At 43.7% G+C, this 13,833-nt stretch overlaps 1 protein-coding gene across 1 annotated transcript in view; it reads left to right on the forward strand.

Annotated features, from left to right (window-relative positions):
* Positions 1 to 13,833, forward strand: part of IQGAP2 (IQ motif containing GTPase activating protein 2) — a 151,841-nt gene that overhangs the window by 110,803 nt on the left and 27,205 nt on the right. The window contains 12 exon segments of the mRNA XM_078781856.1: positions 45 to 197; positions 586 to 749; positions 3,762 to 3,986; positions 4,461 to 4,601; positions 4,784 to 4,868; positions 4,993 to 5,225; positions 5,686 to 5,767; positions 5,769 to 5,819; positions 6,023 to 6,125; positions 9,185 to 9,311; positions 9,538 to 9,625; positions 11,382 to 11,555. Coding sequence (XP_078637982.1) covers positions 45 to 197; positions 586 to 749; positions 3,762 to 3,986; positions 4,461 to 4,601; positions 4,784 to 4,868; positions 4,993 to 5,225; positions 5,686 to 5,767; positions 5,769 to 5,819; positions 6,023 to 6,125; positions 9,185 to 9,311; positions 9,538 to 9,625; positions 11,382 to 11,555 — 1,626 coding nt within the window.

Genomic DNA, 13,833 nt, shown 5'->3' on the forward strand with positions numbered 1-13,833 from the left:
ACATCTATATCGGAAAGTACTTTTGTTACCACCATTGTTTGCAGGATGTTGTGTCCCATAGCATGAAGTTGAATAAGAAGAACAAGGGGCAGGTTATGGATATGATGACGCAAGATAAACACAAAGGTCTCAAGTCACTTAGTAAGGAGAAAAGGCAGACACTTGAGGCCTACCAGCATCTCTTCTATTTATTGCAGGTAAAAGTGTATGGAACAGTCAACACAAGGACTAAGCATAAGGATGAAAGACGAAGCATCTGATGACCTGATTATTTAATATTTTGCTTGAATGCCTTATCCAGTTGATTGAGCTTTTGTCAATATGGTGGTGGTTATGGATGCTGCTGTCTCGCCTTGCTAATGGAATCTTTCCGTCAATAATAATATCAACTTCATTTAAACATGCCCAAAGATTGAAATATATTTATTTATTTTCTGATTTTGGCAATCTTTGGGACAGCTTTCTTTGTGCTTTTGCCAAGAAAATATTCCAGTCTGGTGAGAAGTGCTTCATTATAAGCCGATATTTCAAATCTGAATGAGTCGGCTCAACTGTCATGTTTATAATTCTTCCATCGACCAACAGACAAACCCCAACTACTTGGCGAAGCTGATCTTCCAAATGCCACAAAACCGATTCACCAAGTTCATGGACGCTGTAATTTTCTCTGTCTACAACTACGGCTCAAACCTCCGTGAGGAATACCTTCTGTTGAAGCTCTTCAAGACTGCATTAGAGGAAGAGATCAAGTGAGGTCTACTTGTTTTTCTTTGTTTTGATGGGGCCGATGTGATGATGGCCTTGCAAGCGAGCTGGAATCCCCAGAGGGTTGCGTTTCGAATCTGACTGAATGCAACAGTATTAAGCCTAATTTTTTTTTTCTTCTTGTGCTGAGTTTTCATGTCTTTTTCTGTTTAACTCTGGAGGGCGGTATTGTGATTGGCTACGTCAGTCCATCTGTCATGCTATCTCCTCCTAAAGGGTTGTGCATAGATTTACCAAACATGGTATTTGTGATTCCCATATGGTGAGAAGGTGCAGGAGCAGTAACATTTTTGGCCACACACCCTGAGGAAGGATCAAAAGGTCAAATACCAAAAAATTCAATCACTGGCACAATTTAAAACATTTTTTAAATTAAACCTTGTACAGTATTTGCAATCAACATTGGAGAACACATGAAATACGTAACGTTTTTGGATTTGACCCCCAGGTAATTCTCCAGATGGTTCATTCCCCAGAGGGGTCAAAATGTAAAAAGAATTGGGTCATTCCTGGTGGAACTTTTTTCTGTCTTTCAGCCTTGCTTTAGGTGGGAAATGTGTGAATTTGCGATGGCGTGCTATTGACCGCTCTAGTTTTTATCATTATTATTACTTTCCCTCCAAAGGAGGGCTCGTGTTCAGTTAGCTACAACTCACTTTTTCCCATGGTAAAAGTGCTCTTAACGTCTCCAAGATGAGTTCCCTTCCAAGGAACCTCAATGCAGGAGGTCATTCGGCCCACCGAGTCTGATTAATATAATCCATGCCTGACTGGGGCGATCTTCAGTGAGGGTGAAATCTGCCTGCACTGCCTGCTCTGGTCTACACATGGTGCCAGAGCACATTTTGGTTTTGACTCAAGGTCATAAGCAATTCAAGATGGAGGCTACCGCATGGTTGGGTTATCTGTGACTAAACCGACGCCCATCACTGGCTGTGCTAGTGGGGAGGATGACTGTAACACCCTGCCAGGACCAAAAAGAAGACCTGGCAAAGGGCGGATGAGCTCCCATAGGGAAACAACGGCCATTCAGTAAGGAGATGGTTTTCTCCTAAAAAAACACCCATCCGTTTTGGACCGGTTCAAGTCGTACCAAAGATTTTTAAAATGGTACGTGCTTGCTTGAAAAGGTAGAGCACGGAAAATCCCGATTGGTTGGCATCCATAGGGAGGAGGAAATTCCTCTTGGGAAATGCACCTCTGAGTACAGTGAGAAAAGTGGCGCTTTTGTTATGATGTTACTGGTACCCAGAGTATCCCGGGAAGTGGCGGTAGTGATGGCACTTTCCCCCCAGGTGTGTGTGTGTGTGTGTGTGTGTGTGTGTGTGTGTGTGTGTGTGTGTGTGTGTGTGTGTGTGTGTGTGTGTGTGTGTGTGTGTCAGCTCTATTATGAGCCTTGGCCCAAGTATAAATAGTTTTGCCTACGAAAAGGTGCTGATTTGGCCCGACTAGTAATTGAAACAAATATACTACGAACTCTAATTGTTGTTTTCACATCATTGGTTTGTTACAAAAGGTTGTGATTTATTATTTTATTTTTTTTTGCTAACGTTTCAAAGAGCGTACGGTAAATGCGAGTTGCTGTGCTGTAATTTGTTTTGACAATTGAACTGCCTAGCTATTTCCACCAATCCACATTAAATATCAAACAGTATTTAATGTTCACCATTGATGCATTGAATAGCTTAATTTATCGAACACCAGCGTCATGTGAGTCCCGTGTACACAAATTGGGTTTTGCTCCCAGGAGATTTGTAACATGTTAACAGCTGGCACTCTTCGAGCAGTTTCCTGTTCAACACAAAGTTAGCCCGATTGAGGAGTTTCTCATTTTAAACCCACATTGTCAGCTTTCCCTTTTGCAATATTCTTCTCCCTACTGCTCCAACAACTTTCCTCAATTTGGGGATTGCTGCTCACACAAGAAGCTATGGTAAGCTTTTTTTCACTTTGACTCAGCTATGGACAAAACTAAAGTTCTGTCAAATTCTCTCGTCCATGAAAAGCTCTTTGCTGACGATGCAGTTTCTGCTCCAGCACTCGTCATGAGCCCCAGGCCATGGTGCAATACCGTCTCCACTGCCTGTGAATAGGTTGGACTCTCAATTGGCCTAAAATAATAATCATTATGGGATGGGACATCCATCAATGTTGTTTACATCGCATCCTAGTTATTAGAGGGTGACAAAATACCGGATGTACTAATTCTAGACATGTGCAAGACATGACGTTTTTGCACGATCCTGAAAAGGAGACCGCTGCGATAGGCATGATGTGTCCACCACATGGAAGATGAGCGCATTCCAAAGTACATGTCCTATGGTGAGCTTTTAGATGCTCCACATTAAATAAGGTGGCCCAACGTACGATTTGATGTGCTGAAAAAGGATCCCCAGCAGTTTGATGTCGATCCATCCACTTGGGAGGAGGTAGTTGACGGTTGCTCTCGGTGTAGGTCTGCCATATAACAAGGTGCTTCAGTAGCAAACGATAAGTTTATTTGGTATGCGAGAGCCACTCGAAGCGATTCAAAGACTGCGACAGAGCACACACACATTTGCTAACACTGTACCAGAGTCTGTATATGGAGAAATCGGTCTTTAGTCCGAAGCATTTCCCATGGGCAATTTCGCCCCACAAAGGAAGATTACTGAGAACCACCGACTTTCTCATTTTCCTTCATATGAGGAAATTGCCAATGGGAAATGAGACCGATTGTGCGTCAAATGTAGAGAGATGCAGTGATATTGATGCGTGTGCATAAAAGCGAAACAAAATTCTGGAAAAACGTTTGATTGCAGTTTTAGGAAGAAACTGGAGAAGCAACATCAGTCGATTTCCATGAATTTTTCCATGCTCATGTTTACATTGTGTGCACGTGCTCGTTGAACGTTATTCCTGAGATAAGAGTGAAGTGCAGTTGTGAGAATGAGAGTTTATGAACAATGATTAGTAGATCAAGCAATCTTTAATTTTCCTTCAAACCCGCCCGTCAGATGCAAAGTCGACCATCTCCAAGAAATCGTTACAGGCAATCCAACAGTTATCAAAATGGTGTTGAGCTTCAATCGTGGACCAAGGGGTCAGAACTCCCTGAGAGACCTCCTCGCACCCTTCATCCAGGATGTCATCAATGACAATACTCTGCACATCAACATCAACCCTGTAGAGGTCTACAAGGCCTGGGTCAACCACATGGAGTCTCAGACTGGTGAGGCAAGGTAACGACACTTCCACTAGGAATCTGGGAATTTTCTCTGGTTTGTCGTGGTTGTTGATCCTGGTGATTATGCCCTTACCATGACTTGAAATAACCCGTACCATGCAATCCATCACTATTACTGTAAATCTCAAGCTCTGTTTTTGTTCACCAGAAATGTAATTGTGATTGTCAGCCGCCCACCCTGTTTCTTGCCACTTGCCACCATGTTGTGTTTTTTTTAGCACTTTCAACATTCATTAAAGCAGAAAATGTGATTATAAACATGTTATTGACTTCCACTAACAAAGATGAATCTACTGACATTGCCCTGCCTTTTTAAAAACAAAAGGTCAAATTTGAACCCACCATCATATGCCAATGACGTTTTTTACTGTATTTTATCAGTAAATGTGGACAGGAGGTTTTACTGTATTTATTTTTAAATACTGATTCTCCGTTTCTGAGCTTTCAAACTTCCCTGTGCCACATGTAGCCATCTGCCATACGACGTTGCTCCAGAGCAGGCTCTCTGCCATGTGGAGGTGAGAAGAAAAGTTGAGAGTTCGATCCACAGCCTTTGCAATGCTGCCGATCGACTCCTGCGTTCCATAACCTCAGCAGTGCATAAGATCCCGTACGGCTTGCACTTCCAACGTTTATTTGGCTTTGGTCTGTGTTTGTGGTCAATGATCTGCATTCAGTCCTGCAGCGCAACTTATCGCTAGATTTTTATTCCGGCTGAGACGCAGTGGAGGCCTTTTGAGGTCATCTTGGAAATCGCTAGATTTTGAATCCGTATTTTTTTTTATCTTGCAGGTATGGTATGCGCTATATGGCGAAAGTTCTCAAAAATTCCCTCCAGGAGAAGTTCCCTGATGCCAATCAAGATGAGTTACTCAAGGTGAAAAAATACATATAAATTTTCATTGTATCCAGAGAACAGACATAGTGTCCTGCACAAAAAGGGCGATTTTTATCAACCGGTTCAGACATGCAGTAGAATACCAAGTTCTTGTCCCTGGCAGATCGTGGGAAACCTTCTCTACTACCGCTACATGAACCCAGCCATCGTAGCGCCGGATGCTTTTGATGTGGTGGATGTCCTTGCCGGTGGTCAACTACAGGCTGAGCAGCGCCGGAATTTGGGTTCTGTGGCCAAAGTTCTCCAGTTTGCAGCTGCAGGAAAGTTATTCGATGGCGAGAGCTCCCACATGGCCTCCATGAATGACTACTTGTTGTCTGCTCACCAAAAGTTTAGGTATAACACTCCATCTTGTCAGTCTACTGTCGTATATTTGAGGGATTAGATATTCAAGATCATTGATTACAAAATGATATTTTTCCATCAATTGTACGGATCGTAATTTGTATCTGAGTCATGGTGGTCATTTTGTGAGCTAACGTGTATTGTGAATTGTTGGTGAATGAATCTCAAACTGGCTGAAGGTTAATACAAGATTCACTGAACAGCTTGTTTTCAAATGGTGTAGCTTAACTTTGAACTTGGATTTACTGATAATACGGTATTGTAATTATACATGGTAATGTTATAAAGCCTAAAGCATAACCTAGAACCACATTCATCATCAGGTCTAATGGTCGTCATCTTTTTTTGTTAAAAGATGCTTGTCTAACTTGTTCATTTGTCAAGTCCAGTGTCCACCTTTAGTTTACACTGTCACCAGATCAGAGCATTCGTCCTGAACTTCCGTTCGCAGGGAGTTCTTTGAAGAAGCCTGTGAAGTCTTGGATCCAGAAGAGATGTTCAACATTGATGAATACTCTGATCTAGTGACAGTCAATCAAACCCGTGGTGCATACGACCGTTGAGGAGATAATTAATACACACATGGTAAAGTACTGGTGCAGATACACCAACCCCTCACCCCTACTGGTGCTGACAAACCAACCCCTCCCCCCTACTGATGCTAATACACCAATCCCTCCCACAATTCCCTACTACTCTCAAATGATGTACATCAACCACATTTATGTGATGTCCACTGCCATGCAAAAGCTGTGTTCACCGGTTGTATGTATGTCATGATGCAACAGCTGCTTCTGGAACACGAGGACACCATCGCGGTAGACCACAATGACCCACTTCATGAGTTGCTCCACGATCTTGGCGACGTGCCGAGCCTCAGCATGCTGGTCGGTGAGTAAAGGACACTTTTCGACACAATTTGGTCCATACACATCCTGATTCCTGCCCCATTGAGTTCTGGTTGTAGTTATTGTCATCGAGTGGTTTCATGGTTTTAATCACCTCCTGTCCACAAGTTTCAATTTGTTTATTTATACACAAAGAATTAAGTTAAGCACCCCTACACAACGAATTAAGGTAAGCACCCCCTAATATATATTCTTTATGTATATGTATACATTGGCATATATTCTAAGGTATGTGAGATCAAATAATGATTGGTATGACATTAGCAATTATCCATTGATGAAATGCAGATGAGTGCACTCATCTGTGACGCCCATCGCTCGTGCAGCACGTGTTATCATCCACGTGGTCGTGATTTTCTGTAAATGCACTATCATCACGGGTTATTGCAAGTCACGCCTGAGCTCGTGTGGGGGTTACATGGTCATTTTCTCGTAATGGTGGCTCGTAGACGGTTGTCGGACGGAGAACGATGGCGGATAATAGGCATGATCGAGTCCGGAATGTCCAGAAAAGCTGTAGCTCGAACGTTTGGTTACCACCATTCGGTGATCAGTCGGTTGGTGCAGAAACACCAGGAAACGGATGCGGTGAAGGACCGCCCAAGGTCTGGAAGACCTCGCGTGACAACAGTCCGCCAAGATAGAGCGCTTTTGAGACTGGTGCGACGATATCCCTTCGCCTCGAGCCATTTCCTGAAGGACAACTGGCTGCCCAACAGAAGGCTATGTCACCGTACCGTGTGGAACCGCCTGAAATCGGCCGGTTTAAGGTCAAGACGAGTGATCAAGCGTCCAAGGCTACTCGAACGACATCAGAGGGAGCGTTTGGCATGGTGCCTAGCGCGACGTGGATGGAACATCCGGTCTTGGAGGCGAGTTCATTGGTCGGATGAAAGCCGGTTCTTGCTGTACGTGACAGATGGGCGTGTTCGGGTGTGGCGCCACAAAAACACCGCGTATGCACCTAAAAACATTCAACCAACGGTACCCTTTGGTGGTGGCTCGATTATGGTCTGGGGATGCTTCTCCCATGACTGTAAGTTGGACCTGATAACTGTGCGAGGTAACCTCAACGGAGAGCGATATGCCGAGGAAATCCTGAATACCACCGTAATCCCGCACTTCGATGACCACACCCTCGCCAGCAGACCCATCTTCATGGATGACAACGCCAGGCCTCACCGTGCGAGACGCGTCCGAGCCTTGCTGGAGCAAGGTGCTGTGACAACCATCCCCTGGCCTGCGTACAGTCCTGACCTGAACCCCCTCGAGCACGTTTGGGACATGTTGGGACGACAAATTGCGAAGATGGTCCCTCCAATAGCCAATCTGGATGAATTGGAACGTGCATTACATCGGGAATGGAACAACCTGCCACAGCAACGCATACGACGGCTTACAGGGTCTATGAGACGTAGGGTTGAGTCAGTGATCCGATCACGTGGGTCCTCCACACGTTATTGACGCAAAGATCGCTAGAGGTCTTCTCAGAACAATGACTGTACGTTAGAAAACATAAACGTCATCCACACTGTCCGTGATGGACCTATAGCTCCATACTTAAATTGAGGTGCAAATATGCCTAAAATTCCCAAAAAATTTCACCTTTAATTATTCAGAATAAAATATTGAAAACGGCATGATTGTTATGTTTTTATGTGACCATAATATCACTTCTCCAGAAAATATAGCAATATCATGGGTATATTACACTGTTTTGACGACAACAAACTTGTAATGTGCGAGGTTGTAAAAAAACGGGGGGGGTGCTTAACTTAATTCTTTGTGTATATATATATTTTGTACAACTCCTCTTGTAGCTTTAATATGTCCTTGCACTTCAAAGTTGCTGTCAATTTTATGCAGAAAGCTGTTTTCAAGCTAATGTTCAAGGTTAGCCTGTACATTGTTCTAGAAAATTGCAAGAGTGCCAAATCACTAAATGTTTGTGGGGGTTGTCATGGTGACGTGTGTTTGAGTGTGAAATGACGTAGTAGCTGCACAAAGCATTGTGGGCATTTCCCAGATGGCAACAGTGTGATTCGCTGGGCAAGAGAGGTGCAAAATAATACGAATCCAAGTCCCCAGGCTCCACCTTACATGCTTACATATATATATAACACCTCTCGCTTTGCTCACCATCATTAGTTTATTTCCCCCTTTCTCTTGATTTGATCGACTTATTCGGCCGAGGCCATGAGGTTGAGGCTGTTTATTCCTGTGATGCAAAACACCCTGCAACCCGTGCCTGTAGAAAACAGATTTTTTTTTTGGAATGCTCCCGCATTTTCCATCCAATCGTCATGCAACTTTCTATGAAGCTTTTACCATTGCACATATTTCTTGTTTAGTCAACTTGGTGGCTTCGAAGGCCATAAAATACAAGTTGATGAGTCTTTCCTTGGTGTTGGGAAAGGAGGTGCACAGAGTACACTGCACAAGTGCAAGCATGTGTACACTTGATGGTTTGAACCCGGACCAAAAATAAAAAACGGGAAAAGGCAGGAATCCCAAATCAATTTTCCAAGATTTTTCCAAGAATGTACCAGGTAGAAACACTAACTTGGCTCCATTTGTTTGAAAGGTTTTTTTCTGCTCAAGCTCGAAAATTATGTTTGCACCATTTCTAATTTTTAGCATACACGGCGTTTCTGCGGTGTGTCACAATTGCTGCCAGTGTGTCACACTAGACAACATAGAAGATAATGAGAGAGCTACAATATTATCCTGAACCTTGTGTTGACCGGAACTTCCAGTTCCAGTTGTCCTTTTTCATCTCATTCGCACAAGGGTCTCTGCCAACATTCCACGACATGGTCAAGGGTGGTTGTGGATGCCTATTTCCTGGTTTGCATAATTTCAGGATGGCATTTATTTTAAGCACATACTAATTTGATTTAAAAAAAAATCTATCGATGCAATTTCGGGCATTATTTTCTACTTAAAACTTGAACTGCTAGAATTAATATTACCCATAGGGATGAGTGAAGTAAAAGTGGGAAGCGATCGATGGAAGTAATCTTTACTGGTACTGTTTTCCAGGAGACACCATGGAGGCTGCTGACACCACCAGGGAGGCCCAGCTGGCCAAGACCGAAATCTCCCTCATGCTCAAGAACAAGTTTGATGTTCCAAAGGCAGATGACGGCATGCATACCTTGCTGCTCAGGTTACAAGCGGGTTGGGCAGCAAATGCGAATGCAGATCTATGTTTACTTTAGTCATGCAATCTCTTTCGCAAATTTTAACTTTGATACCGAAAGGCTGTAAAGCTTGCCCACTTGTAACAGGAAGACTACCGAGATCATTGACTATTGGCTGTTTGTCAAAGGTTTACCCGTTTGCCCCGCTTTCCCCGTTTACAGCAAGGAACTTGATTGACTTCCTCATTGCAGGACAAAGCAACACATTGTGGACATGATCAGAGCGCAATCCGGGGAAACGTTGCTGGACATCTTGAAAACACCCGCCAAGTCAGAGCAGGTGTGAACTGCAGCAATGAAACTTTGTACAGTTGTGGCCAAAAATATTGGCATCCTTGCACTTTTTTCAAATAGCGCACCATTTCTTCCAGAAAATTGTTGAAATAAAAAAAATCTTTTGGTATCCACATATGTATTTCTTTGGTTTGCAGTTGAACAAAACCAAAAAAAAGCTGAAAGAATGACTAAATCTTGGCTTATTCCACACAGAAATCCTAAAATTGCCTGGACAATATTATTGGCACCTTTTGTAAGTTGTGAGAAATAATTAGATTTCAAGCAGGTGATTCTCCTTTACCTCGGAATTGAACTCACCTGTGGTGAGTTGCAGGTGCCTGCAATATAAAAATCACTCATTCAACCAGTTTGAATAGAGAAAAGGAGTCATTCTGCTGTTTTGTGTCACTGTGTGTACCGCAGTGAGAATGGAGAAAAGAAAGAAAAACAGAGAATTGTCTGAGGAGGTCAGACACAAGATTGTAGACAAGCATGGACAATCTCAAGGCTACAAGTCCATCTCCAGAGACCTTGATGTTTCTGTGTCCACCGTACGCAATGTTATCAGGAAGTTTAAGGCCCATGGCACTGTAGCCAAACTCCCTGGACGTGGCCGCAAGAGAAAACTTGATTGAAGATTACAGTGAAGGATTGTTTGAATGGTGGAGAAAGCACCTCCATCAACTGCCAAACGGATTCAAGCTGACCTTCAGTCACAAGGTATGACAGTTTCAACTCGCACCATCCGTCACCAACTCAATGAAAGGGGGTTCTATGGTAGGAGACCCAGGAGGACCCCACTGCTGAGAAAGCCTGACTGGCGTTTTCCAAAACACACCTGAACAAGCCAAAATCCATCTGTGAGAATGTCCTGTGGACAGATCAGACTAAATTAGAGCTTTTTGGTGAAGTACATCATCTCTATGTTAACAGAAGACAAAACGAAACCTTCAAAGAAAATAACACCTTCCCTACAGTCAAACATGGAGGAGGTTCAGTTATGTCTTAGGGTTGGTGTGCTGCCTCTGGCTCTGGGTGCCATGAATATGTGCATGACATCATGAAATCAGGAGATTACCAAGGCATTTTGGAGCACAATGTTCAACCTGGTGTCAGAAAGCTGGGTCTCCGTCGAAGATCATGGGTCTTGCAGCAGGACAATGACCCCAAACACACTTCAACAGTTTGGAGAAGGCACACTTCCAATCTGGGAGAACTGGAGCAGTTTGCACAAGAAGAGTGGGCCAAACTGCCAGTAGAGAGGTGTAGGAAGCTCATTCATGGCTATAGGAAATGCTGGACTGCAGTTATTTTGTCCAAAGGCTGTGCTACCAAATATTAAGTCTGGGGTGTCAATAATTTTGTCAATGCCATTTCTTTTTATTTTCTGATATAAAAAGATATATTAAGTTCTGAATCAAAAACGAAGGTTCTGTAATATTAACAGTGAAATAAAGAATTGTGGAGACCAATTTTTTTGTAAATTTTTGTCAAATCAAAATTCAAACTTTTGTCAATTTCAACTTATTTTTAGAGAAAGTTTTGAGTTATTTGAAAAAAGTGCAAGGGTGCCAATAGTTTTGGGCACGACTGTACATTGTTACTCTGTGACCTTAATAAAGCACATGTTTCACTGTAGAAAAATAAAAAGATCTTTGCTTGTCTTGATTGTTTCCTGAACCTGACATTGAAATTGCCAAAGTTTAGATGCAATTTATCACTCTTTCTTCACTTTTCCTCCACTTGCCTGCTCCAATCAGGCGTTTGCATATGAACACATGATGAGGAGACGGCTTGGACGTATGGATGAGAACTGCAGTTCATCACTAGAACAAAAGAAAAACGAGGTCATGAAGAACCTTCAGATTCTTGAAGCTGCCACAATGATCTCGTCTGCAAACAACTACCAGGAACTCATTAACGAAATTGCAAAGGTATATCTACTAGATAAGAGAGCAGTTGGTCTGTGTGTGCCATTTTTCTCAGAGATGGCTGAATGGATCTTCGTCCAACTTTCAGAGGTTCATCAGTGAGTGCATGGGAGTGTTTTAGGCAAAAATAGATTTATTTATTTTGAAAAAAAAGTTCGTTTTTTTTTTTTTTTTGTAAAAAAATTGCTCCATCGTTTCTAAGCCTTTTTGATTAATGACAATTATATACAAGTACACATTCGCATAAATAAATAAAAAACAATTACCAGACATTTGAACACAAATAAAAACAATTCCGGGAGTGGTCGAAGTTCCTGAACGCCATCATACTTAACTCGGAGATGTGATGAACGGCACATTCACCAGCATATATTCAACGAAAAGGTAAAATGATGATTTGACATTTGTGATGGATTCTGATTTGGGTGTAATTGCTTTTCCATTATATTTGCCCTCATTTCAAATATGTTAATGTTTCTTTTTCACTTGAGCAATGCCGGGCACTCAAGCTATAAACACTTGTATACTTTACTCGGGGTACACATACAAATACAACATTGTCTGGGAGGGAGGGGGGGGGGTAACATAGGCTATGTGGCCGCGGCCTCATGCGGGGCTCAGGGGGGCCGGGGGAGGGTCGATACCCTCGCCTCGGAGCTCAGCGAGGAAGAAGAAGAAGATCGTCGCTTCTCCAGGATCTTGTCTTTTTCCTTCCGTTTCCGGTCTCCTTTTTCCCAGAAGGGCTCCTGACCCTTTAATCACAACAACCTTTAATCGACTACACATTGATAAGCAAAGACCTGAATAGTAATTCACATGAATTCGTAACACTCCCCCCCCTTCAAGAAAGAAAGTTTGAACCCAGCGAAAACTTTCTTTGCCGGCCAACTTGGATAAACAAACCAGATAACTCACCCCCCCCCAAATCATCAGTTCCCCCCGGGCACAGTCATCACTTAAAAATAAAGCAACAATATTTCACCCAATCCCCTAGATTAATTCCCTCTGGACCAAGCGTCAACCACTTCTAGTTTCTCTTGAATGACGGTTAAGAGGTGGTGACGAAAGCCCCAAAGTTAAACCTCTCGATAGCACTTTTTCGGGAGGCCCAGCTGAGTATTCCCTACATGGACGCCTTAAGGAATGTGGAGTTCACGGTTAGTCCGGGGAGGAAAGTTCATTACATGGACGCCTTTAAGAACGTGGAGTTCACGGTTAGTCCGTGCAGGAAAGTTCACTACCTGGACGCCTTTAAGAACGTGGCGTTCACGGTTAGTCCGTGTAGGAGCCCCGGCTCGGCGGCTCCACCGTATATAGTGCTTCAACTTCTCCAGACTCCTAACAGTTACGGTGGGACCCCTTGTCCCAGCCGTTACCTGACTGGCGGTCTCCTTCCCGGCCAGTGCTCTGACATTCATTCCTTTGGGAGGTGCCGTAACTCTGGGAGCCTCCATAGTAATATCGGCTGCTGCCAACACCAAAACTACCGCCAAGTGGTCCTCTTCTGTAGACCTCTCGACGCCTACGAAATGCCTTCCCTACTGTTATGGTCCGACCTTCCAAATCCTTACCATTCCAATTCTTCTCTGCCTCCCTGGCGTCTCTTGTGCTTGCAAACGTGACAAAGCCGAACCCTCTTGACCGTTGCGTTTCCCTGTCTTTTACCACCCGCACTTCCACCAGCGGCCCATATCTGTTGAAGACAGAGGTCAGAACTTCTTCCTCTGTGTTGAAGTTCAGTCCCCCTACAAATAACTTGGAACTTTTGTCGCCATCCCGAGCTGGTGTGGTGTTATTCTCCCTGCTGTGCTCTTTACCAACCCTCGGGTTACCATAAATTTGCCCCCCGGCCAAATCATTCCCGATAATCACAGATACTCCCTCCACAGGGAGCGTGGCTTGTAAACCGACGGTGACTGGTCCTGACACCAAATTGGATTCCAAATGGATGACATGAAGTGGGGCACTAACACAGCCACCGATCCCTTGTAACCGAACACTATCACCAGTTGCGGTACTCTTTGACAATGGCAAAATGCCCTCAAGCATTAAGGATTGATGGGCTCCGGTGTCCCTCAAAACCCTAACCGGTCTTGGGTTAGTCAAGTCTCCCTTGAGTGAGACCAACCCCTCATAAATAAATGGTTGGTAACTCTTCTGTGGGCGATTTCTTACGCTTGCCATCGCATTCGGAGTGGTAATAGTCGGACTCCGCTCTGGGTTTTCCCTTTTCATGAGGTAACAACTGGACATCAAGTGTCCAGGGTTCTTGCAAAAAGCG

This window comes from Myxine glutinosa, chromosome 7 (assembly GCF_964187855.1).
Source record: "Myxine glutinosa chromosome 7, kmMyxGlut1.1, whole genome shotgun sequence".
Classification (NCBI taxonomy): Eukaryota; Metazoa; Chordata; class Myxini; order Myxiniformes; family Myxinidae; genus Myxine; species Myxine glutinosa.